At 31.6% G+C, this 25,257-nt stretch overlaps 1 protein-coding gene across 3 annotated transcripts; it reads left to right on the forward strand.

Annotated features, from left to right (window-relative positions):
• Window positions 1-15,123: 15,123 nt before the first annotated feature.
• LOC141697315 (uncharacterized) lies at window positions 15,124-22,705 on the forward strand. 3 transcript variants are annotated; one of them, XM_074501614.1, is made up of 9 exons: window positions 15,124-16,131; window positions 16,843-16,932; window positions 17,042-17,756; window positions 19,572-19,760; window positions 19,857-19,948; window positions 20,850-20,909; window positions 21,009-21,078; window positions 21,694-21,897; window positions 21,983-22,148. In XM_074501614.1, the coding sequence occupies exons 1-9, from the start codon at window positions 16,082-16,084 to the stop codon at window positions 22,001-22,003; spliced, it is 1,491 nt and encodes a 496-aa protein (XP_074357715.1). In that variant the 5' UTR covers window positions 15,124-16,081; the 3' UTR covers window positions 22,004-22,148. The 3 variants fall into 3 exon arrangements, with proteins under 3 accessions (XP_074357715.1, XP_074357713.1, XP_074357714.1); XM_074501612.1 differs by having other exon boundaries at window positions 15,135-16,131; window positions 21,978-22,705; XM_074501613.1 differs by lacking the exon at window positions 16,843-16,932 and having other exon boundaries at window positions 15,136-16,131; window positions 21,978-22,705.
• The last annotated feature ends 2,552 nt before the right edge of the window (window positions 22,706-25,257 follow it).

The raw sequence follows: 25,257 nt of genomic DNA on the forward strand, positions 1-25,257 counted from the left end.
TTCAAAATTTCGGTAATATAAGAAATAATAATGTTGATTCTTGAAACCTTATATGTAAAGGAATCATTATTTTGGTAATATTTTTTTGAAATTTCAGTAATATAAAAGATAATAATGTTGGTTCTTAGAAATCTTATATGTAAATTGAATTAATCCCTTCTTTTTGTAAAAATAATTTTTTATTAATCGGAAATAATACGATATTTATAAAATAATCAAAGTTGACAACACTGCACTAAAGTAAAATAAATTATGATTTCTTTTATTAAAGCTACGATTATTGAATAGATCTTCAATTGTGACAAATATACTGTTAATATAGATGAGGTATAAGTACTTTTTGAAAAGACAAACTAATAATCTATTGAATTTTTAACTAACATATAGAACTGATTTATTAAAATGTTTCGAATAATTGAGCATGATTGCGATTTCATACAATATAAATCAATGAACCAATATATAACTTTAGCATATTTAGGGGTGGTTTGGTTCAGAAAATTTAGGTATCAGCTATGGGTTTGTTCATTCCATACTGATACCTGATATTTGGTTCATGATTTATATTCGCCGAAACTCATACATGAAACTCACTTATAATCAGATTTGATATCTTAGAGGTGGGTATGAAGAAGTGGTATGAGCTTTCATATTTATTTTTATTATTCATCTTTATTTCTACAATTAAATATAATTTATGTACACATATTTTAAATTTGATCTATTATTTAATTTTAAATAAAATTATAATAATATTTATCTAATGCCAGTTTGTAAGATTTAATTTATTAAAAAATATTAAATTATTATTTAATTGGTTAAATTATATTTTACAAATCATATACTTTTTTAGTAAATTTTTATTTGTAAAAATGTGTAAAAATTTAATTTCAATGTATAATGTATACTTGCACATAATATTAGAATCGAAATTGAAATATCGATTATATTTAAAATAAAATATATTCATTTCAGCACTGAATCAAACACATAATATCAGGAATCATTCATTATCCCCATACCAGTCTAACCCGATTCCTAATTCCAAACTTATACCGATTTCTGAACCAAACGACCCATTACAGTTTCATATCTATACTAAACTATAATAACAGAACAGGGCTATAATTTGTAGTTTGTTTAACCCTGTTTTTGGTTATCCCTTTCGATCACGACCGTCAGATCTCTTAATCAAATGATCATAACAGTTAAATCTGAATACTAAAAAAAATATACCAACCAAGTTAACAGGTTCGAATCCCGCCAACAACAAACATTTATATTATTATTTACAAAATTACAAATAAATTTCTAAGTTCAAATCCTGCCAATAACAAACATTTATAAAAAAAATACACTAAACAAGTTCACAGGTTCGAACCCCGCCAGTATCAAACATTTAATTATTATTTATAAATAAGGTTAATGGTTCAAATATCATCAACCATATACTATTTTATACTATACTATTTGATTAAACTTAAAGTTATACATAATCAAATTATAATTATATTGTTATTAATTTACGTATTTAATTATTTATATTAGAATTTCAATAAAATCATATAAAATAAAAATAAAAAAAATCTAAATATTAACGGAATCCGTGCATCACACAAGTTTTAAGCTAGTTCTAAAATAAATCGACTCTCAGAAAGAAAGAGAATGAACTCAACACATGGCTAAACAAAATCCTTTAACTGAATACTAACATTATCAAACAAAAAGTATTGACAAAATTATAAGATTGACAAAAAATAGAAAATATATATCAAACAAAAAGTGATGACAACCCCTAAATAAGAATAAAGCTTACGAGGTTTCGGGGAAGAGAAATACTAGTTACTCAAAAGTAGTTTTCAAAATGATTTCAAAATGTCACGTGACATATTTTGATTAGTTAGAAGATAATTAATAAGATAGATCTTATACATTCATATTAATAATCACTAACTAAAATAACTCAAAATAATACATTACCATATCACGTCATTTTAGAACTATTTAAAACTATTTTTTATACTCAATTTTGAATACCTAACACTCCTGTTTTGAGAAAAAAAAGTAGTAAAAAGAGGCTGCTAAACTTAACACATCGAAGTAACCCATCCTAACAAACGAGATGATGACATATAATTAAACTCGAGACACAAAGATTTCTATAATGCAAACAATTGTAATTATAGATTTTATTTACAACAATCAATTTATTTATAATATAAAAGCATTTAACCTTCTCTCAAGGCATTGTAAATCTCACACACTCTTTTTTTTCTCCTCAAAAAACATGTTTATACAATGTAAATACGGGTTGGCAATAATTTTACTAACATTATTGGGGATAATCAGTATTAATATAATTTGATATATTAAATTGTGATTAAAAAAGGAATAAATAAAAATATTACTTTTTCTAAAAATAAAATTTGGAATTTCAATATCTTCCAAAATTCCTATGCAACAAAAATTAATCAAATATGCAATTATTTATATCGAGTTTTTTTTGTATTCAAGATTACATCGAGTTTTTTTGTGTTTAAGGAGAATTTGGTATGTTTCGGAGGTTTGTGGCACGAACAAAGATCTAGGAGTGGTGTTTAGTTGCGGGGAAGGTTGTTTGTGTCTTGTATGATAACTCCTCAATAAATGAATGGAGAATGAGTTTTTTTTAATATCCCGTAATTTTTAAAATTAGATTAATAATAAAAAATTAGAATAAAAAAAATTAAAATTAGATAAGGACTAGAATTTAAAATTGAATTAGAATAATGAGCCTAAAATTTGGATCATATTCTAATATGGATAACTTGTAGGTTAAGATATATGATTTTGTATCGTTATAAATACACCATATTCGTATTCCTTGTTTTTATCATTAAAATTCGCAGGACTCTTCTCAGCAAAAATCAGCAGTCTTGTAAAATTTGTATAAAATTCATCGTCAGTCAGAATTCGTTGATTATGGACTTTTCGGAAAGGTCTTTTCGTTCTCCACAACTTTCTTGTTTCGTGTTTTCCAAGAAATCGTCGTTTAGAGGGTCAAAATTGAGTAGTTTCAGATCTGGTCAGGTTTTGAGGTAAGTTTTCAATCGATCTTGCTAGTATTTTCAAAAATTATATGTTACGCGTTTATATTTGATTATCAAAATTTGGGCTAAGTGATTATATATTTGAAAGTATGATGTGTTACGGTATATGTATTGTTGTGTATATGTGTGATGTCTAGACGATAATTTTGGATTTGTGATTTGTGCCATTATTTGTGAAAATATTGAATAAGAACTTAGGACCGTAGTCACCGGATTGTAGTGACAGTTTTCTGAAAATTAAGGACCGTTATCACCGGGTTGTAGTGGTCGTGGCATGAATTGTGGATTTTGAATTATTGTTGTTTATGTGATATGTGTATTGTGTGTATCGAATAAGAATAAGAATATGTATCGAAAGTGTTTGTTTCGTATATCGTATTTTGTTATATGTGTTCATGTTACTTGGCCTGCTAGTTGGATCGATTGGTTTCTTGTTGGGTTGTATAGCTCATTACTTACAATTTCAGGTTTCGCCTAAGAGTTCGAGTTGGATAACATTGGAGTTCGAGGACTTAGAATTGGAGTAGATTGACTTTTGGACTTCCGTTAGCTGCGCTTTTGAAATAGTACCTTTGTAATTGAATTTTCGATAAATAGATTGTATATTGTATCAGTTTGGAATTAATAGTCCGGAAGTGCGGGCTGTTATATTTCTCTTACTCTTTATCGCGTGTCATTCAAATCATCATATAAAGTGCCTATGTACCCTATTTATAGGGATCAAGCCTCACATAATTATTGGAGAGCAGTTTACTCGGCTAGGGCTAGGGCTACGCTTTTCATGCCCACGCAGCCCAAGCTCATCAATAGTTCAGGCCTTCAGCTAATCAATCACGTGAATCTCGACCGGCCCCACACGATTTCCTATAATCTCGCGGTTATCTCCGTATTTCTTCTCATGATTATAGGATATCCCGTGTTGGCCCGAGATCCACGAATAACTCAACCATCTATGTGTCATTGTTCATATCATTTCCCAAAATAGGGTGGTGTGAGCCAGCCTGGTCTCCTCGACTCACGCCAATCCACCTCATGAGGCCATTTTCACATCCTAAAGAAAGCCACCTTAGATGATGCGAGCCGACCTGGCTACCTTAGCTCGCAACAACTCTCCCGGTAGGGCCATTTCCACATCCCAAAGAAAGTCACAAATTCAGCTGGCCATGAGCCTCTCACCGCTTCGCTTTTTCGTATTTTTTGTGTATATGTATCCATGACCCGAGCCCGTTGGCATCTCATCTTACATTAATTCTTCATCATAATCGAAGCATGGGGGGTTCCTTCCACTTAAATACTGCATGAGAGCCGGAGGTCCTGCTAGCGAGGTCGAGCTTCTTATTTAGAGAGGAGGGTCGAATTTCCAATAGAGTGGAGAGTCGGAACCCATGAGGGAGAGGAGAGCCCGAATCCATAAAAGAAAGGAGAGCCCGAGTCCCTTAGATTAGAGAGAGGAGAGCCCAAACCCATGAGTGAGAGGAGAGCTCGAATCTCTTCTAGCGTGGAGACCCTAAATCTCTGCTAGCGAAGTGAGCTTGAATCTCTTTAAGCGTAGAGACCCGGAATCTCTGCTAGCGTAGAGAGCCCGAATCTCTGCTAGCGAAGAGAGCCCGGAACTCTACTAGTGTAGAGAGCTCGAATATCTTCAAGCAAAGAGAGTCCGAACCTATGAGAGCGAGGAGAGCCTGAACTCATGAGAGATAGGAGATCCCGAATCTATGCTAGAAAAGTGGGCCGAAACTCTTTCTAGCATAACGGGTTGGAGCTCCCGCCCCTTTTGCATTGGGTTCATGTGTGTTAGGATTTTCTTCCATTTTCAACTTCATTAGCTCAACCTCGACATTTTACATCAAGTGAGGTGAGTCGGGGCCTCGACTTTCTTCTACTCGACCGGTTTGGCCCAATTTTGAGGAAATTGAAGGTGGTTCTATTTAGAGCCCATGTTCAAATTTGGGCATAATAATAGGATATAAATAGTTGTATGCATTGGTAGGTTATATTTCAAAATGATCAGTTTAAAAACTATTGATTTTAAACTTAAAACAAATCGATAATAGTTTAGTCAGTAATGCTAATTGGTCAGGTTTATAACGAATAACCTACCAACAACGACGGTCAGTTATATTCTTTTTCAATTATATAAAAATTGGATACTTTATTATACACTTGCACACACTTGATAAGAGGTATATGTTGCATCGAAATTAAACCGATCGAAAGCCGTCGGTTATGAGATGAACAAAAAAATGTTTAACTGATAATAAAACTAACCGTAGTCAAAATGTCAATAATTTTTAAATTCTAATAATTTTGTGGTAAGCTTAATTATATATATTTTATATTTCCGGGAAAAAATGGGACTCCATTTCCATAATGACCTCGTAAAACTTTTATTTGTAATGTTATCAGAGCTTTTTCCACATTACTAGTTCTCGTATTGGTGGTGTTATAAAATTTGTAATTTACACCGGTTAAATCATGTAACATCATGTTAAAATCTTCCAGTTATTCTACCATAGTTCCAAATGACGATGATGACGTAATTTTCGTTTATTTTTCCTTTAACTTTTTCACCATGTGATATTCACACGTTATCACCTTCAAGCATCCATTTTGAGAGTAAATAAAATCCAACTTCATAAATATCTAACTAATTCAAGTTCTTACAACGTTTATGAGAATACTTCATCATACGCGATTTTAGAAGTGTCACATCAACCTTAAACTTGTAACATCCCACATTGATAAGATTAAGAATATTTAAGATCTTTATAGATACAAGTCAACAACTAAGTGTACCAAATCGCTAACTTTTTTCGGACTGACCTGTGGTGAGTTGTTGGGTACGGTATACATTCGGTTGTGGGCTCGGATGTTATAAATGGTATGAGAGCTCTGCTTGGCCGGAAGTGCAGACACACTGTCCGGGTTCCGTTTGTGTGTTTGTGAGACCGACGTGGATGTCGATCCTATAAGAGGGGGTGTTTGTAACATTCCATTAGGGCTGCACATGGGTCGGGTAGGCCGGGTTCGAGGCATTTTTACAACGTGACTCAACTAGATCGATTTGAAAGTTTTTAACCCAACCCGTAAAATATAAATTCGTAACCCAACCCTATCTGTCGTACATCGGTTTGGGTTGGATTGGGTCGGTTTGAATGAGTTAAATGATTTTATAAAAAAAAGTTATACTTGTTAATTTTAAAATTATAAATAAACTAAAATGTGTTTAACTTATAATTATAGTGCTTACGTTTAAATTTGATTAACATTATAATTTTAGTAATATATATCATATCGTAAATCATAAGATATCGGAGGTGAGACAAAAAAATTACACATAACTCATTTAATATATTGTAGTAGTCAAAGAAAAACATCTAAGAAGATGTATAAATACATATCAAACTTAAAAAATTAAATAAAATTAAGAATGAGATTAATAAATCGGGTTGGGTTGGGTTAGGGTAAAAATATATGTAACTTGTACCCAACCTATTTACGTCCGGGTTGAGTACGTAGCAAATCATCTATTATTCGGTTTATATTGGGTCGAGATTTTCAGGTTAAAAATGGGCTGGGTTGGATCGGTTTGGTCGGTTTAGGCAACCCATGTGCAGCCCTACATCCCATATCGAGAAGAATAAGATTATTTTGGACCTTTATAGGTACAAGTCAACAATTAATATGTACCAAATCGCTAGTTTTTTTGGACTGGACTGTGGTGGGTTGTTGGGTCCGGAATGGATTCTATTGTAGGCTCTGAATACCAACTGTAATACCCTGAATTTTCACACAATAAATTACACTTAAATATTAAGCTAAAACTCCAAATTTTATTCATACTTAAAATAAGTTTCTAATTATCCATAAATTTCTAAAATCCAAGATAAAAATAAAATCATCTAAGCTGAAAATAATGTCAAATCCTGGGAGACGCGGCTCCAATACAAACATAATCACTAAAACATTATTCCAAAGCAAGCTCAAATCAAGTCCAACTTAAAGTTGTCACAAAAGCTAAGCACCTGGAAATTAGTAAGTAATGAGCCAAAGAGCCCAACAAGAAAACAATTTTACACTATTGTATCAAGTAGTTCGTAATTTTTACAAAAACCTAAATCATTGTCCAAACACCGACTTGAGCTTAGACCTCTGAGTTAGCTTTAACCTCCGACTTGAGCTTTATATTTCAATTTGAGCTTTAAACTCCGACTTGAACAAACTCTGACGACCTTTTCAGAGAGAGAGAGAGAGAGAGAGAGAGGAGAGAGCGGACAGAGCGGTCAAAATGCAGACAGAGAGAGAGAGAAGAACATGGTTGAGATAGGTTGTTCTTGGTCGAGTAAAGAGAAAGAGGAGAGAGAAGAGAGGGTTTTTGATTTTATGTTTTATATTTGATGTTTGAAGAGATGTTGTAGGTATATGTATTTTATTTTTTGATTTAATTAATCTTATGTGTAAAGTCCAAAAGAGGGGAGGGAAGATTTTAGGCTTGAAATTTTGCCAAGGCAAAGAAAGGGGGGAATTTTAAAGAGGGAATGAATTATTTGGTTGAGGGGGAAAGGGGAAGAGCGCGGGATCATTTTTTTTTTAAAACATACTTGTATCATCAGCTGGGTTGAAAAAACTGATGTCTATTATACACAAAGACATCAGTTGGATAAAATCGATGTAAAAAATTCTTTTTACATCAGTGCCAACATCAACCGATGTCTAAGAGGCGATGTCTATTCTACTTTTTCTAGTAGTGAAAATCCATAAATATAAGTTAACTTTACAGCTCGCTAAGGTCACAAATATCTAGTGATATAGTATCACAGGTTCATAATTTTGTCAATAATGCGCCCCTTACTAAGGTATCATAGAGTGTATGCTCCCGAAAGCATCATAAGTAACACTCTCCACTAAGGTATCATATGCTAGTTCCGGAACTATATGCAATTGCTAACTGGTTCATAAGGTAGAGCTTACTGGGAATTCTTATATCTAAAACATGGTACTTGATCCATAATTTATAAAATAAAAGCGGTTCAAAAATATTTAAAAGATTTTAAAATAAAATAAAGTGTGAAGAGTTAACTTACCTTACTGTGCTAATGACGGTCCAAAATATTACCAAGTAATTCCTACATTTAAGTGAACCAAACAAAAATAATTACTAACCTGGTTTATACAAGTAAGGCAAACACATTAATCAATGTCAGAAAATATCATGTTGAGCGGCAATGTCACAGTCAAGTAGATATACACTATAATTGTGCACACTTAACATGCTCACAAAAAAATAGATAGCTGGCAACAAAAACAGAGTAATAGGACAACAACAGAAACAGGATGACAACAATACAGAGTAGAAGGGGATAAACTTTAAGATTTTAAAGTATAAATAGTTTAAAATAATAAATAATTAACAATAACTTTTCATTTATCAAATCAAATAAAATACTTATTGACTATCATAATATATAAATTAAGCCAAATACATTAAAAACACATAAATAATTTATACATAAAATGAAATAAATACACACACTTTACCAGGCATATGAAACTTACCAGATGTATAATACTTTGAAAAATAAATAACAAAAACATGTATAAACTTTACTTTAACTAACATATAATTAATAAAGCACATTATTAAAGTCTAGATATAAAATTTAGTATAATAACATGTCAGAACAATATCAATTCATATTTTTTTAACACTCACTAATAAATAATCTATGACTATCAAAATCAAATAATATATAATAATGGTAAATAATATAATAATAACAATAATGATAACAATACATAATAATTATAATAATAAAAATAAAAATATGCAAGTTAGTGAATATATTATATTAAATAATAAAATTATAATAAATATATTCGTGCACATGTATATATAATTGTATCAAATGACAACATAATTCATTAACCTCATACTTTGAAGACACTACATAATTTAATAAAATCACATACATATATAATTGTATCAAATGACAACATAAATCACTAACCTAATACTTTGCAAGAACCTACACAATTTAATAAAATTATATAAAATCATGTGTGCATAAGATTTCCTACCATGAATCATTTTATCTAAAATCACTGACTAATTAAAAAAACGTGTATTGACCCCAAATATCATTAATTTGGGAAAAAAGTCCCCGAATATCACTTTGGGAAAAGATGGCACCAAATATCACTTGAAAACGGAATCTTGGTTTCTGTTTTTCCTTTTAAACAAAAACGGAGTTGCGTCTTCCGTTTCAACTTTTTTTTTACTAAAAACGAAAATTCCAATCATGTTTACGGGGGTAAAACACAACTCCATGTTTTGTTATTAAGGTTAACGCTGCTTGAAGTTCCGTTTTGATATTTTTTCTTCTTTATTTTATTTTTTTTATCCAATATGTTAGATAATATTGTATTTTCAAGTTTAAAACGTTATTCTAAAGGGTGTTTTGTTTGTATTTTTAACATATTTATAAATATTTTAATATTATTAAAATCTAAATTGATAATTAGTGAACCCTGAAATATTAAAAAAAATATTAAGAATTAAAGTTTGGTTACGAGGGTTAATGGTCTAGAGGCCCTAAACTCTGGATTAAATTAGAGTTTAGACTCTAGCGTTTAGGGCCTAAACCCTAAATCAGTGTACGTTTTATTAATTTATTTTTAATATCTCTAAAAGTCAAGTGGGGATTGGTGAACCCTAAAATTTTAAAAATTATAACATTAGGGCCACATTTTAATATGTTAGGCTTCACTAATTCTCAATTTTGGTTTTAAAAATATTAAAATATTTATAGATGTAAATAAAATACGAACAAAATAACTCTTAAAATAACGTGTTAAGTTTGAAAATATAATATTATTTTGCATTTTAAGTAAACAAAAAATTAAAAAAAATGCAAAACACTAATGCGTTTACCATCAAAACAACACATGGTCTTCCGTTTTGTTTTCAAAACTCTAATTGAAGTTGCGTTTTTGTTTTTAAAAAAATAGTGAAAACGGCACACACAACTGTGTTATTTATAAATAAGTAAAAGTGCATACGAGACTTCATTTTTGAGTGATATTTGGGTTCATTTTTTCACAAAGTGAAATTGAGGGCTATTCTTCCCTAAATAGTTATATTTGGGGCATTTTAAAAAAAATGGTATTTAAATATTTAACAAATTACATATCAAGTGCAAATGAACTAGTTAAGAAATATCAATATCTAATAGCATGTATGTATAATCACGAATTATACCAAATCAGCAAGTATGCATACATAAATAAGCATTTGAAAGAATTTGACAGCTATATCAATTAAATGTATTAAAGTGAATATAAAAAGGTAAAAAAATATATTTAAAGCTAGAAGAAAATAGAGAAAATGAGGAGTACCTCAGGAAGAAGATGTTGTGCAAGAAATAAATGAACCGAGATGCCTATATTTATTTACAAATTTGACGTAGTGCACTCCTAATATGATGGTTAGGCCCGCAAGGATTGACTCGGTTGGTTAAAGAGAGTATAATTACCCTCTTGGTAACATGTTCGAATCCCACGGGAGGAGAATTTATGATTATGCCTCCTGAACCAGAGTATGTCGCTTAAGTACAGTTTAGCTTGGTTCACGTGGTTTGCAAGCTATCGCGTGAGCCCGTGTGGTTTATCCAATGCGCACTGGGTGGGTAGCGGCTGCGGGTTCACTACGATAAAAAAAGAAGAAGTTACGATGGTTAGTTTTCACCCACTATTTTCAAAATGACCCATATCTTATCTATGAATAACATGTCTTTGACTAAGTAAATTAGACATGTGAACATATAAAATAATATATAACTGTTTTAAAGATATTTTAAAATATAAAAAAAATGTATTATTCAAATCTATATTTTTAAAGCGAATAAAGTTCACGAGGCTATCTTAGGAAAATTTCTTGAGATAATATTAAAAACCCAAAATATAAAGATGATGACATGCGGTATATGTAGGGTCAGTTGTATATATGTGCTAAGTAAATAAAATAGTTAGAAATTTATAATATATGGGAGGTGAATAATATTTTAATTGGACGTGGATACATATTCTGGAACTCCTGAGATAATCTCATGAATTTTATTCTCATTTTTAAAGTCTTGCATATATATATATATATATGAACCATTGAAATTATAAAATATTTGTTTTTATAACTACAAATAACTTAAGTCATATAAATATATTTTTTTCAAAGAAAAAACACAGGTTATTACAAAACTGACCATACACTTTTAATATTTTGTGCAGTCATAATCGATCAGTTGTCCTAATCGACTTTGACCCATGCCTCCGTTTTACCGTTTACGGTGATAGGTTTTCATGTGGTATGTTTTAACCTATTTTTTTAGCAACTATCCATTAATTAAATAAGTAAAGTTTCATTTATTAACTACCAGAAAATAAGTCTGATCATGAGAAAGATATAAAATATATACAGGCACATGATCAAATAAAAACCAACTTTATTCTAAAAAATGGAACTTAACGACAACCATTCATTTTTAAACTTTAATTAAATCTCCCCCACATAAATCTTATCAAACCCCCTTTTCTCTTTCCTCAAATCCAGTGTGTCATCTCCTCACGGATATGTGCATGTATGTAATATTTTATCCATTTTTTATTTTATTTTTCCCATCAATTGATGAACTTTATTTAAATTTCAACTTCATTATATTTTTCTTCATCTTCCAATAATCAATTTTCATACCATATTCGCTATATTTCGAAAATAAATTACTATTTATACTTATCGGAATAACTAAACCGAAATCACTATTATTTCATAAATTCCTATACCCAACGTCCTCCCTTTTGTTAGCCCAGTACTCTTCTTATCAGTAGTCGTGATATTATGCGTACAACATATACGCACAAAACTAATCAGCTATTCATCCAATCTTCCATCACCGATTCATCATATTTAAACGTAAATCACTAAAATTTTATCACAAATCGTCGATTTACGTAAATTATTCACAACTCTTCTGAGATTAAACTAAAATCACTATTTTATATTAAACAAACTACTGAAAGATCGGGTAAACGCTAAAATCACTAATTTATCTTAAAGAAATCACTAATATGTGCTATAAAAAACACAAATTTACATTATAAAAATCACTAAAAATTGATACAGAGTTTTACATATTAAACACAACTATTATAACACCACCACCTATCTCATCGTCATCACCATGAATGTAACAGCCATAATATCAAACAGAAATCACCAACTTTAACCATTAATACAGTGATTACCGTTTGTGGAGAGAGGTGGGAAAAATAAAAAACTCATCAAAAAAAAGTTTAGAGAATATGAAGAGAGGAATATATGGGGACTGGGGTAAATGAAGAGGAATGAGCATGGATGACGGTGGTAACAAGAGGGTGATGGTGGTGGTAGAGGTGATGGTGGTTGTAGGTTAGGGAGAGCGTGAGGCGGATATGGGCGGATTTTGCATAAAACCGAAACTGAATCCGCATACCCTTGGTTTTCAAAATTTAAAACCACGACCGAAATCACCTGTTCGGTTTTGATTTTAAAAATATCGGTTCGGTTTTTATCGGACCGATTTCGGTTATAAAGCGCGTCCAAAGAAATTTAACAAAGTAAATACGATTAGTAAAATTTTTAATCATATAAATTACAAATACAAAATAAATTTATTCCGAAATAATTACAAAGTTTTCATAAATTATTACAAAAATCTAGATTAATTCATGAATAACAAAAATCTAACATAAATTTTGACAACAAGTGAGCAACAATAAGCAATGCATGACCGCAGATCACAGACCCATTAGCTGCCATAAATTCAAGACTAAATTCCTGCAGAATGGCTGCAACATTATAAATAACAGAGTGTTAATTTGAGTTGGTCAAACTAATCATGCAAATGGTTCCGCGGTATTCCAATTTGGCCTCCACTGTGTGTACTTAAATTATACTATGTATTTATTAATTTTTAAAACATATATATTAAATATGTTTTATTTATTTATTTTTAATTATCGGTTCAGATCGAGTTTTTTTGGTTCATTTTCACCTATAACAGAACCCGGGAAATCGATTTCGGTTTTTAATTTTACGGTTTCGGTTTCGAGTCGAATTTTTGCGGCACGAATTTTAACGATTTTTAGCAATTTCGGATTCAGATTTTTTCGGTTTTTTGTTCAGCCCTAATGGTAGGGTGGGATAATGAAAGTGAGGTGGGTGGATGGTACTAAGGTGAGATGAGCTGAGCCTTCCTTTCTAGATTTTATTTCTAAAATAATTTTTACTTGAATAACCCCAATATATATATATATATATACTATATTATAATAGACGAAAAATTAAAATTTTGGTAGTCGTACGGTTGATACTTCCTAAAATTACTTAATTATCCTTAATTAATTATTCCATATCTAACTGGTCAGTTAGTCGATCGGTCAATTATAATTCTTATTGATATTGGAGTCAACTTCCTTTATCAATTTAATTTCTATTTCATATCCAACTCTATATTATTATTAATTAATATTAAAGTCAATTTCTTCTACCAATTTTAAATTATAATTCATGTTTAGTTCTATATTATTTTAACTGATATTTCAGACTAAAATAAATTTAAGCAAATTAAATATAATTAGTTGAATTTAGTTGATATAATGTGCATCTGATTAAGAAAAAATAATAAATATTATCGATCCATCTAAAAAATTATACTATTAAACTATGATAAACGAAATAATATATATTAGTCATCCAAGATAAATAAAATATAATTAAACCAACTAAAATAAAATCATAAATATTAATTATTCGGGTTAAAACATAATTATCTTATTGATCCGGACATAAAAAATTAAAATTAAACTGAATTTGATTAGTTGAATTCGATCGTAATAATGGGCCTCGGCTAAAATAAAATAAAATAAACCGGGATAAATCAAATTAATATCAGATTAAGCATAATTCGTATCCTATTGATATGAACCAAAAATTAACTTTTAACTAAACATAATTATTATTAATTTTAAAACACACATAAAATGATCAGTAAAACTATATCGTTCAATCATTATTATTGTCTTTTTCAAATAGCTATTATAGTTTATCTATTAAGTAATAACCTCTCTAAAATAATATTTTGTTAAAGTTCCAACATAATAGGATCATTATATTTTTATTCTAAAAAAACTATAAAATCGCTATAATAATATTTTGAAAAAACTATGAATATATACGTGTATTAATATAATGGGTGGCAATCCATGGAGGACTCTTTTAGATAGAGGTCTGTAGAGAATTATTATTTTAAAAATGTAAATTAATAATTTATTTCATTTTTTTATCATATATAGTTAAAAAATTTAATTACCAAATTAAAAAATAATTTGCACAATTTTTTTTTATTTTAAAAAATCATTGAAATTTGATGAAATAGTTTAAAGTGGTTCTGTAGTAGAATTACAGTAAACTCACACTTATCCAAAACTATTCAACAATATAATCAAATTTAAAATTAATTATTTTTTTCAAATTTATGTTGTTAAATATTTTATTATATTTAAATATAATTATTATTCTACATTAGCAACGAATTTGATGAAATTCTATAATAGAATTAAGGGTTTTTCTACTGTTCTCTATATAAAATGATTCTTTCTTGAAAAAAAACCTATATATATAAACCAAATTTTGGCGTGTATTCAATTCAATTTAAAAAAAATATTTTTTAAGTTTCGTAAATTTATTTATATTTAATTTAAATTTGGATTTTCAATTTTTTTAGCAAAAAAAAAAATATGTACAAAGTACACAAGCACACTTCTCTAGTTCTCTTTACTTCGTGTTCCAAAACCCCCTTTCTTATTATTCTTTTCTTATTATTCTTTGCTTCTCTCTGCACTCAAAACCCACAAATATAATAAGTACTTTCATTACAATCTCTTATCAGTTTCAGACACATATACAATACAGGTACACATTACTTCAGTTTATTTTTCAATTTACTTGTCATTTTAAGTTCACAAGTTCATTTTCTTACCATCTTTTAATGCTAAGTTTCTTATGATTTTATTATGCTTTTAAATTGTGTGTATGCAGTTTTTAAGGTTTAGTTTGTGGTACCAGGTTGTCGGGTTGTACTAGATAGTTAGTTCTTGTTTAGTTTCGGGTGTTTATAAAATGTTGTGTAATGTGTGTATTCTGTAATTTCTTCATTTTAGGGAGTAATTTGGAGGTTGTGCTATACCCATTTAGGGGATATACTTGTGGCATCCTGAAAGGAAAACACGAAAGAAATAATTGAATACGATGCCATATTTTGTTAACAATTAAATTAGGTGAAGAAGTTTATTTTGCAGTTAATTGTCCCCTTGTTCGATTTTTTTCTCTTAAATATAGTACCGAATCAGGTGAAGAAGTGAAATATGTTATTACAGAATCTAAAAACCACTAAGATTCTAGACTTAACCGTTGTCAATATTTTCTTAGTTCGTAGCCATCCTAGGTAGTTAGGAGTTGGATTTTAGGTATGATCATATTAATTTACGACTGTAAAGTTATTAGAACTCACAGTACGGGTTATGTCATAAGAGTCTATGCTTGTAGCCTAAAGATTGATTCCTGGTTACTATAATTATGAATTGCGATGCTTATATTCAATTCTCGAGTATCTTTTCCAAATGGTTTTTTCTATTGGATACTTGAATTGTTCTCGATATCTTGATTACCCGGACTCGGCTGGAAGTGTACATCATGGTTTTGTGACCAAGTATTCGACTCAACAACATTTTGCAAATTTTACATTTTTTAGCCTAAAATAAGTGTCCATGCCCATGTCCGAGTGTAAGAGTGTCGGACGCGGAAACCTGAGGCAAAATGAATGGGTAAATGAGCTCAATACATGGCTGATGAGTAGAACAGTCATTGAGTGGAATATCTTGAACTAGGAACATTCCTCTCCATGATCATTCATCAAAACTTCATAATGAACTGGGAAAATATTGTCAACAGGTGATTCTAGAATCTTTCTGGTTTCTAGGTTCAAATTTTAATTTTGCCGGGTAATTTGTAGACATTAATCATAAATTTCATTCCCTCATTGACTCTTTCTGTAACGATCTGTATTAGTTAGATCACACCAATCCTGTGACGAATGTTGATGACAGCCTCCTACTCATTTGTCTCATTTCTGCTCATACCTGCATCATCCTTCTCCTCCTTTTTTTGATAGTCTTTGTACTATATTAGTTTATTTCCTCAAACTAGTGCAGTAATTTTAAGAAAGTGACTTATTCTTGTTCCACATTTGTCCATGATTTTTTTTGTCAAGTTATCCAAATTTTTGGTTTCATACATCAATATGAATTATGAAACTAAAAGTTAGCCTACTGACGTTTATATAACTCTATATATCTGTTCCTATTGAAAAGTGTACTGAATATTGGTTTGGTAGATCTGTGAATCCTTTATGTGGCACTATGAAACATGTTGTTGTTGTTAAACATAAGCGAAAGTCATCACTTATTTGCAGTTGTGATGTGACCTTCATCTGCGCCAGTAGCATGACTAACACTTAGATTGTTGTTCGTGGTGTGTTATTATGATGTTGTAATCGTAGATCTGTGTTGTTGCACATAGGCCTGATTTATATTGCACATATTTTACTTATAGGAATTTTCATTTTTTTTCAATCATATTATGCCACAAAATTGCATTTCGAAGGCATTGGTGGAACATTTTGCAGATTAAAAAAGAAAAAGACATAATAAAATTCCAGCTGCTTTTGACTCACAGTTATGAATTTGTGATTTGGTACGACTTCTCCTTGTGGTCACAGACCATACATTGCATTTTCTTGTTAGTTCACGTGAGTTGAAATGTTGCATATTATATAAGTTTTGCTCTATTGTCTGTGCTATAGGAAGCAAAGAATGAGCGGCATAGGTGAGAACTCGAGATTTCAGAACAACAAAATTAAGAAGCTAGAAACTAACAAAAGTCATGATAGTAAAGATGTCACAATTGAAAGTGAGCTTTGGACAGATGGCCTTATATGTGCTTTTGAATTGGTGAAAGGGCATAGAAGGTCAAGTTCAAAGTCCCATTTGAAGATCCAGCCAGCTCCTCGTGTAAATGGTGAAAGGCTAAAAAAACAAACACCTACGCATACGCAAGTTGAAGCTTCTACAAGAGATGTTAATAGTAAAAGTTTGCTGGACTGTACATCTCTTATTGAGCTGGGAACAGATCAGGTTGGCTCTGTGAACGATTACATCGATAATTATGACTCCCAGTGGGAGCGTCTCCATACTCCTGAGAAATTCAAAGGGAGTCATTGGATTCCGATTGGATGGACTAGAATATCAGAACTTGTCAAGAAAGTGCAAGTGGATGCTACATGGGTCTCACGGCAATTTGACTTCATGGATGATGAAGATGACCGTACTATTGCAGACTTAGCTGCTCCGTACTATGAGAGAGCAGCTGGGCCTGTATGGTGGTGTCATGTGGCTGCTGGTCATCTCTTTGTGAATGAATGGCTCAATAATGCTCAGTGGTTGCATCCTGCCATTAGTGTTGCTCTGAAAGATGAAAGTTGGCTGATAAGTGAGCGAATGAAGCACCTTCTATACGAGGTATTGCATGCTTTGCTTTTAAATTCCTTTCTTTAGTGTTTACAGTTATTTAAAAAACAATGAATAAAATATCTTTATTAGAATAAGAAGATAAATAAAATATCAGGTCTATCATTCTAAACACAGAGGTGTTGCTGCTGGCTCTGGTAATGATGATTACATCAATTTGAACCCATGTGTTCCAATTATTATGAAGAATTGAGCATCTTTCGATTGCTACAACAATTAAGAAAAGGAATCTGGGATTTTTATTGCTTAACATACTTTGAAAACTTCAAATTTAGGAGAATGCAGTCTAATTTAGCTGGCAGCTTTTAATGAATGTTCTTTTGTTTCAACTTCATAATTTAAAACTTCAAAAATCAATTGTACTTTTTAAATTTTACATACTGGGTCTCACAAAGAAACCTTGGTAATTTAAAATATGTGTGTTCTTTCTACCATATATATGTTGATTTATAATTCATAAAGATACATTCAATTCTTTATCGAGAGGGGAGAACTTAATTCGGCAGTTCTTTGATAAATTTGTTTGAAAAATGTATCAGTGACCTTAGTAAAACGTTAGCATAACAATCTTGTCAATGGTTCATATCGCGTTTGCTCACAAACTTACTGTAAAGCTGTGTGGAACCTACACGAGGCGATCTTTGTTTCCTGAAGCTATGAATTTTGGAGCATTAACATAATATTTGTTGTGAATTTTATCTAGTTTTGTGCGAACAAAAACAAGCTTTCACTGAGTATGGTCGTTATATTCGAACATAAACACGGCTCGACAATCGAGTTAGGTTTGGATCAATTTTGGGTCCTCCTGAAATTGACCCAAAATAAGGTAGGTGCGGGTTGACACAAATTTTTAACATGTTTCAGGTAAACCGAGATGAACTGCACCCATGACTCGTTTGGCCGCCTCTAACCAAATTGAACACTGAGCTACTATCACAAACAACTACATTTAGTCACACTGCTAACTTGATGACATCCAATATGCTTGATGCTTAATTGTTAGAAACTTACAGTATATGCTAGAGAGAAAAGAGAGAAATCTGTCCTATAGATTATAGAACAGGGGGAGAAGTGTTTATGCTTTAAATGTATTCATACTTCTCCAAGTATTACAATGAGGCTATGCCTCTATTAATAGATAAAACATGAATAATACTTGCCTATAATAAATCTAATATAGTAACTACGAAACTTGGTGGCTACTCTTGCTACAGTAACCAAGTACAGTGTTGATGTCATATTGATGTCCTAAGTATGCTTATGTCACCATTATTGTTGATATTTGACATTTATACTTTTATACTTATAATGGTTATAGTCCTAATTTGATTTTTGAGTAGCTATACTAAATTCTTAAGGTGTTACAAAGATGGCTTAATTGAATCATATATTATACACTTCCCCTTAATAGCCCATTTGTGAGTTGAAGAGTGGATACCAATTTCCATATATTTGGGCAATATTCACCCAATATGTCCAAATTATTCTTGAGAATGTTGATGGTGGAAGGGTTCGAACTCGAGTCCTCTCTATGATACCATGTTAAGGTCGTAAGAGGAGAGCTCAATCGGATTGTAAATAATATTTTACTGGTTTTATGTGTTCTCTGTTGCAAAGTGCTTCTACACTAGTCATGACTACATCTATTTTGTCAAAGATTTAAAGGTTTTGGGAGAGTCGGACATGTAAAGTAGCCCAAAAAAAAAGAGCAGTATATAAAGAATAGATGATTCAATATTTTATTTTGAACACTTTATGCTTTGGGTTGCAGTATATACTAAGGTGAGCTTTTTCTTTATCATATAGGTTCCTGTTAGGGTTGCTGGTGGACTATTGTTTGAGCTATTGGGACAATCAGCTGGTGATCCTTATGTTGATGAAGATGATATCCCGATTGTCCTTCGCTCCTGGCAAGCACAAAACTTTCTAATTACTGCATTACACATGAAAGGATCTGCATCAAACGTAAATGTACTGGGCATTACAGAAGTTCAGGTTTGCTCATAGCTAGATAAGTTATTAAAGTAGTCCGAATTACTAGATTTCTGCTTCTGCTTGTATTGCAATAATTATTGTCATACTCTGCTATAGGAACTTCTTTTTGCTGGCGGTAATAATATACCGAGAACAGCACATGGAGTTATTGCACAGCTAGCCAGCCGCCTGGCTCGATGGGATGATAGGTGAACTCATGTTTCTAACTTGCGAATTGATATAGGTTATGAATCAGCAATTCTTTTATTTTTGGATAATCAACACACTCACACGCCCACCTTGTCTTTGACAAGGTTTGAACCCTCAACCTCCTGTAAAGGGAGTGAGGGAGATACTGTACCACTAGACTGGAAGACCTTTGGTATGAATCGGTTAAATGGTTGGCACGAGGATAAAGTTATTTTTGTAACTGAAAACTGTCAATGTTTATCCGTAGACCCTTGAAAAAGCTTCATGCTGAAATCTGAATAGTTGAGAATATTTGGGATTGAAATTATCTCTTAAAATATTATGATCTGTTTCGCTTCGTCATGATCTTTCACACGGAAAATCCCTTTGCTTCTGACCTTTTATTCTGCGATGCCGAGTATAAGTGCTATAGCATATACTGCATCTATGGATACTGTGCTTTGTGCTTTGGGTTTTTTCCCCCAAAAAAAAAGTTGAAAAAGCTAACTGTGATACAAAATGAAATTTGATCTAATCTTTACTATTAAGTAATATTCCAGATCTCTTCACTGTTCACAGCATACTTTAATGCAATTCAGGCTAAACAAGAATATCTTTACTGATTGAGGATGGTAATATCACACAGTAGCAAACCTAATTATTGTTGCATTTCTGTTCTATTCTGTATATCATTTCCTGTGAGATTTGGTAGTAAAGTTGATTATGTAGAAGTGTAATACAGCTAACAATTGTTGAAAGACTGAAAAGGTTTCTTTAGGTTGCTGTTCCTAATTATACTTGATATATAGGTCTATTATTGGAAATTTTTTAGTGTTTATAAGTATTTAACTTCAGTTTATAGCATTTTCATTTTTGAATTATCTCAGGAACTGGTCTTACTAAATTGTCTCTTATTCTTAGATTATTCCGGAAATCTATTTTTGGGACAGCTGATGAAGTGGAACTGAAGTTTATAAACAGGTAATTGCTTGTACACCTACCTATCTTTCGTACAGATTATACTTCTTCGCCTGGTTCCCTTGCTGTTATCTGTCTAATTATACTTTAATCTCTGAGTAGGACAAGTAGTGAAGATCTAAATCTTTTGAATATAATCCTTAATCAAGAAATCAGGAGGCTATCAAGACAGGTAGTATGCTTCACCTTAATTCTTTTCTTTCTTTTTGGGGGCATATTATATATTTTTCACTATATTAGTTTTAAGTATTGAGGGAGGGGGTAGTGTAATTTGAAAACATAACCTTGGTCATGGAGTCATGGGGGTAGGGGAAAGGAGCCTTTTCAATAGCCAACCAATGAATACAGGATTCACCTTTATTATTTTTTTTTATGGAGGGAGAACTTCACTTTAAACTTTTGTTTTTACTAATCCAAGATTCTGCAGAGGAAAGAGGTGAAACCTCAGTCCCAGAATGAGATGTTAGCCACAGTAATTCGTGAATTGTACTTGCGCCTCACATTAAGTAATATTATATCTTTGAAAAGTGAAGGCAACTCAGTAAATTTATACGCATTCTAAATCATCTTAGTTCCTTACCATTTTTATTTTATATATGCTTATATGTACGTACATATAAACTGGTGGATAGGTTAACCATACTGTATATACTCTCTAACAGACTAAACAAGATAAAAAAATCTCATCCTACTCCTGAAGTAATATGGAAACATAGTCTTAACTTACATCATATGACTTGATACACTTGGTGAAACTGACCATTTTGGTTCTTCTCATTTTCCGAAGGTTATTAGAGTGAAATGGTCACTCCATGCTAGGGAGGAGATTATATTTGAGCTTCTCCAACACGTTACGGGAACCACTACTAGAAACTTGCTTGAGGGAGTAAGGAAGAGTACAAGGGAAATGCTCGAGGAGCAAGAAGCAGTTCGGGGCCGATTATTTACCGTTCAAGATGTCATGCAGAGTACGATGCGTGCATGGTTGCAGGTCAGATTAAAATAAAGAAGTCATTGTATAGTGCTCATGCTTACAGGAAAACCCCAGGATTGAATTTCTCTTCATTTCAGGACAGAAGTCTCAGGGTCACTCATAATTTGGCCGTTTTTGGTGGATGTGGCCTCGTTCTTTCAATCATCACTGGATTGTTTGGAATCAATGTTGATGGAATCCCTGGAGGGAGCAACACGCCTTATGCTTTTGGTCTCTTCGCAGCTATCCTTTTCTTTATAGGCATCGTGTCAATTGCTTTAGGATTGCTATACCTTGGGTTGAAAAGACCCATCACCGAGGAGCAGGTTGAAATTAAGAAGCTGGAGTTGAAGGAGATGGTGAAATTATTCCAGCACGAGGCAGAGACGCACGCCCAAGTTCGTAAGAACGTTCCCCGCCATAACTTGCCCCCAACTGCTGGTGATAGATTCCGAGATGATGCTGAATACTTTCTTATCCGTTGAACTGTTTCAGTAGCTCGACACCCTTGAAAAACAAATCATTGTTCCCCTAGTTGGGAATTGTGAAGGGATCATGGATCAACTAACTATGTAGTGAAACGGAGAAGCTAGTCACAGTGAAAAGCTATAAAACTGGCGGAAGAGCACTGCTCCTTTTAACAGTTACCACGGGCGTGCAATTACTTATTGAGGATTGTCTGTCGACTCAACTTATAAGTCGAGTTTATAACTTATAATTACTAGCTTATAACCTGTGCGATGCACGGACCAATTATACATTTATAATTTTATAAAATACAATAATTATATATTATTGAGAGTAATGAAGTTCAAATATTTAAGTATCATTTTGTATGTATTATGTTATTGAATGATTCAAAATTTATATATTTAAAACCTTAAAATGTCATCCTACTATAACTTATAGGTTGCTTCGCTAAGCGGGTGCGGAGCCTATAGGAAAAATTGAATAGCAGTGGCCTACGTGGATGATTTGGTATTACTTTTTGTAATTTTGTTTTTTAAATTTTTTCATGATTTATTAATTAATTTTTTTATATTATAATTTGAATTACTAAAATTAATTTGGAAGGGTTTTGTTTCCCTACAAAAAGATAACAATGAAGTTGAGTGCGATTATAAATTATGTTGGATAATAATTCATAGAGTTTGTTGTTATATTATATACATGATTTAATTTTTTAATAATTAATAAAAAAATAATAATGATATATTATTGATATTAATAAAGTTAAAATATTTACGTATTATTTTGTATGTATTATATTATTTTTGACTAATATGGCTTACAGCCTTATAAATGAGTATCTATTTTCAATAATCTTCGGGTGAACCAGAGTCGAACCCAGGACCTGGAAGGACAGAGGATAAGTTCAAAATTTAGATAATTAAAATCTTAAAATGTCCTCCTACTACAGTTTATAGGTCGCTTCGCTGCACAGATGCAGAGACTATAGAAAAGTGAGAGTTTTGAGTAGTAATGGTGTATGTGGATGATTTGGAATTGTTTTTGTAATATTATTTTTTTCTTGATTTATTAATTGTTTTGTTATATTATAATTTGAATTGCAAAAATAAATTTGGAAGGTTTTTGTTTCCCTACAAAAAAACATAAGAATGAAGTTGAATGCGATTAGAAATCAAGTTGGATAATAATTCATAGAGTTGGTAGTTATATCAGATATATGATTTAACTTTTTTAACTAAATCATATTTGTTTAAATTTTGTTTTGTAAGATGTTAACATACTTTTTAGAAGGTGTTAACCGACCGACCAAACGAAATCATATTTCGCTTATAATAGTATAGTATAGATTTATTAATTGTTTCGTTATATTATAATTTGAATTGCAAAAATAAATTTGGAAGGTTTTTGTTTCACTACAAATGTTAGGCCTCAATGATACGATCAGAGGGGATTGAATATAGTATCTACAATCAATTCGATTATAAACACAAGTATGTAACATAAAATAAGTTTATTCAATATATCAAACTCTGTTACAATAGGTTTAATCTATTATCTCAGTGATGTATGATATCACTAAGAGCTGATAGGGTTACAATGAATAATATTCTCGTGAATGATAACACATATAGCTTAAACCCTAATATGTGTTTATATACTACACAGTTACAAGATACCTCTTAATTGATATGATATGTTCTGTTTCCTAAAATACATCAACCAGAGATTATCTACTGTAGTCTTTTAGCTGTACAACTCTCCAAGCATATCTTCTTTTGTTTAATCCAGATTATCTCCTGTAAATCAGCCGCTTTTCATCCCTGAAGTGTATCCGCACTTAAGTTCTGATGTAAGTCCCAATGGCTTAAGTTCTGATAACTTCCTGTCTTCAGTAAGTTCTGATTTCCAGTTAAGTTCTGATATTAAGTTCTAAAACTAAACAAATCAGATTAGACATGACATCACAAATATATCTAGCAATCTCCCCCAACTTGTAAATTATAAAAATATACAAGTTTATAGATTTGATGATGTCAAAAATAATTAAGTACAAATGCAATGAGAGTTTATATGTACAACTAAATACAACTTACAGTCCTTGCAGCTTTTACAAAATTCACTGAATCAGCCTGAATCCATAATGATTCCTTACAAAGTATGATACCAGCTTGGTCTTTGCATTTCTTTTAACTTCAAGTAACTGAGCTTTGACTTGCTACAGTTCTTCATCTTCAGTATCACCAATCTGATATATGGCAGCTCTGAGTGCAGAAATTGGATTTCTTTCAAGTCCATCTCCCAATCTGATTACCCTTGGATGTGTAGAATCTTCATTATAGCATAAGTATCTTCCTTTCAGAATTACTTCTACCTTAGCAGAATTCTTCTTCATAGGAATTTCTCTTCCATCATCTTCAGTCATCATTGGTGTATACTCTGTCATTCTTGCACCAGAAATTCTGAGTAAATCTCTTATTGTCTTCAGAATATATTCTGACCATATCCTGGTAACATCAGATTTACCTCCAGTAGATAATGAATATATTGGAGCTCTTTGACAGATTTCTTCAGCACATCAGAGTCAGATAATCTATAAGTTCTGCCATCAATCAGAAATAAGATCAATTTCTCTTTTTCTTCATAACCATCATGAGTATCCATCACTACTTGAGCAGAAAGCACTTTGTCAAGGTGCATCTGTGTGATCTCTTCATATGGCTTGTCAGTCAATGTGAATGGATCTCTAATATCAACTTCTATCCCAGTCTGGAATTTCTCTATGTCAGGACCTAATCCAGAAGTGTCTCTAGCTTGCTTGGCGTTTACCCCAAATGCTGCAAGTTGATACAATATCTGATTTTTCTTAGGCTGAACTGGAATAGACTTTTTTTATAGCAGCTTCTTCTT

Source organism: Apium graveolens, chromosome 11 (assembly GCF_009905375.1).
Source record: "Apium graveolens cultivar Ventura chromosome 11, ASM990537v1, whole genome shotgun sequence".
Classification (NCBI taxonomy): domain Eukaryota; kingdom Viridiplantae; phylum Streptophyta; class Magnoliopsida; order Apiales; family Apiaceae; genus Apium; species Apium graveolens.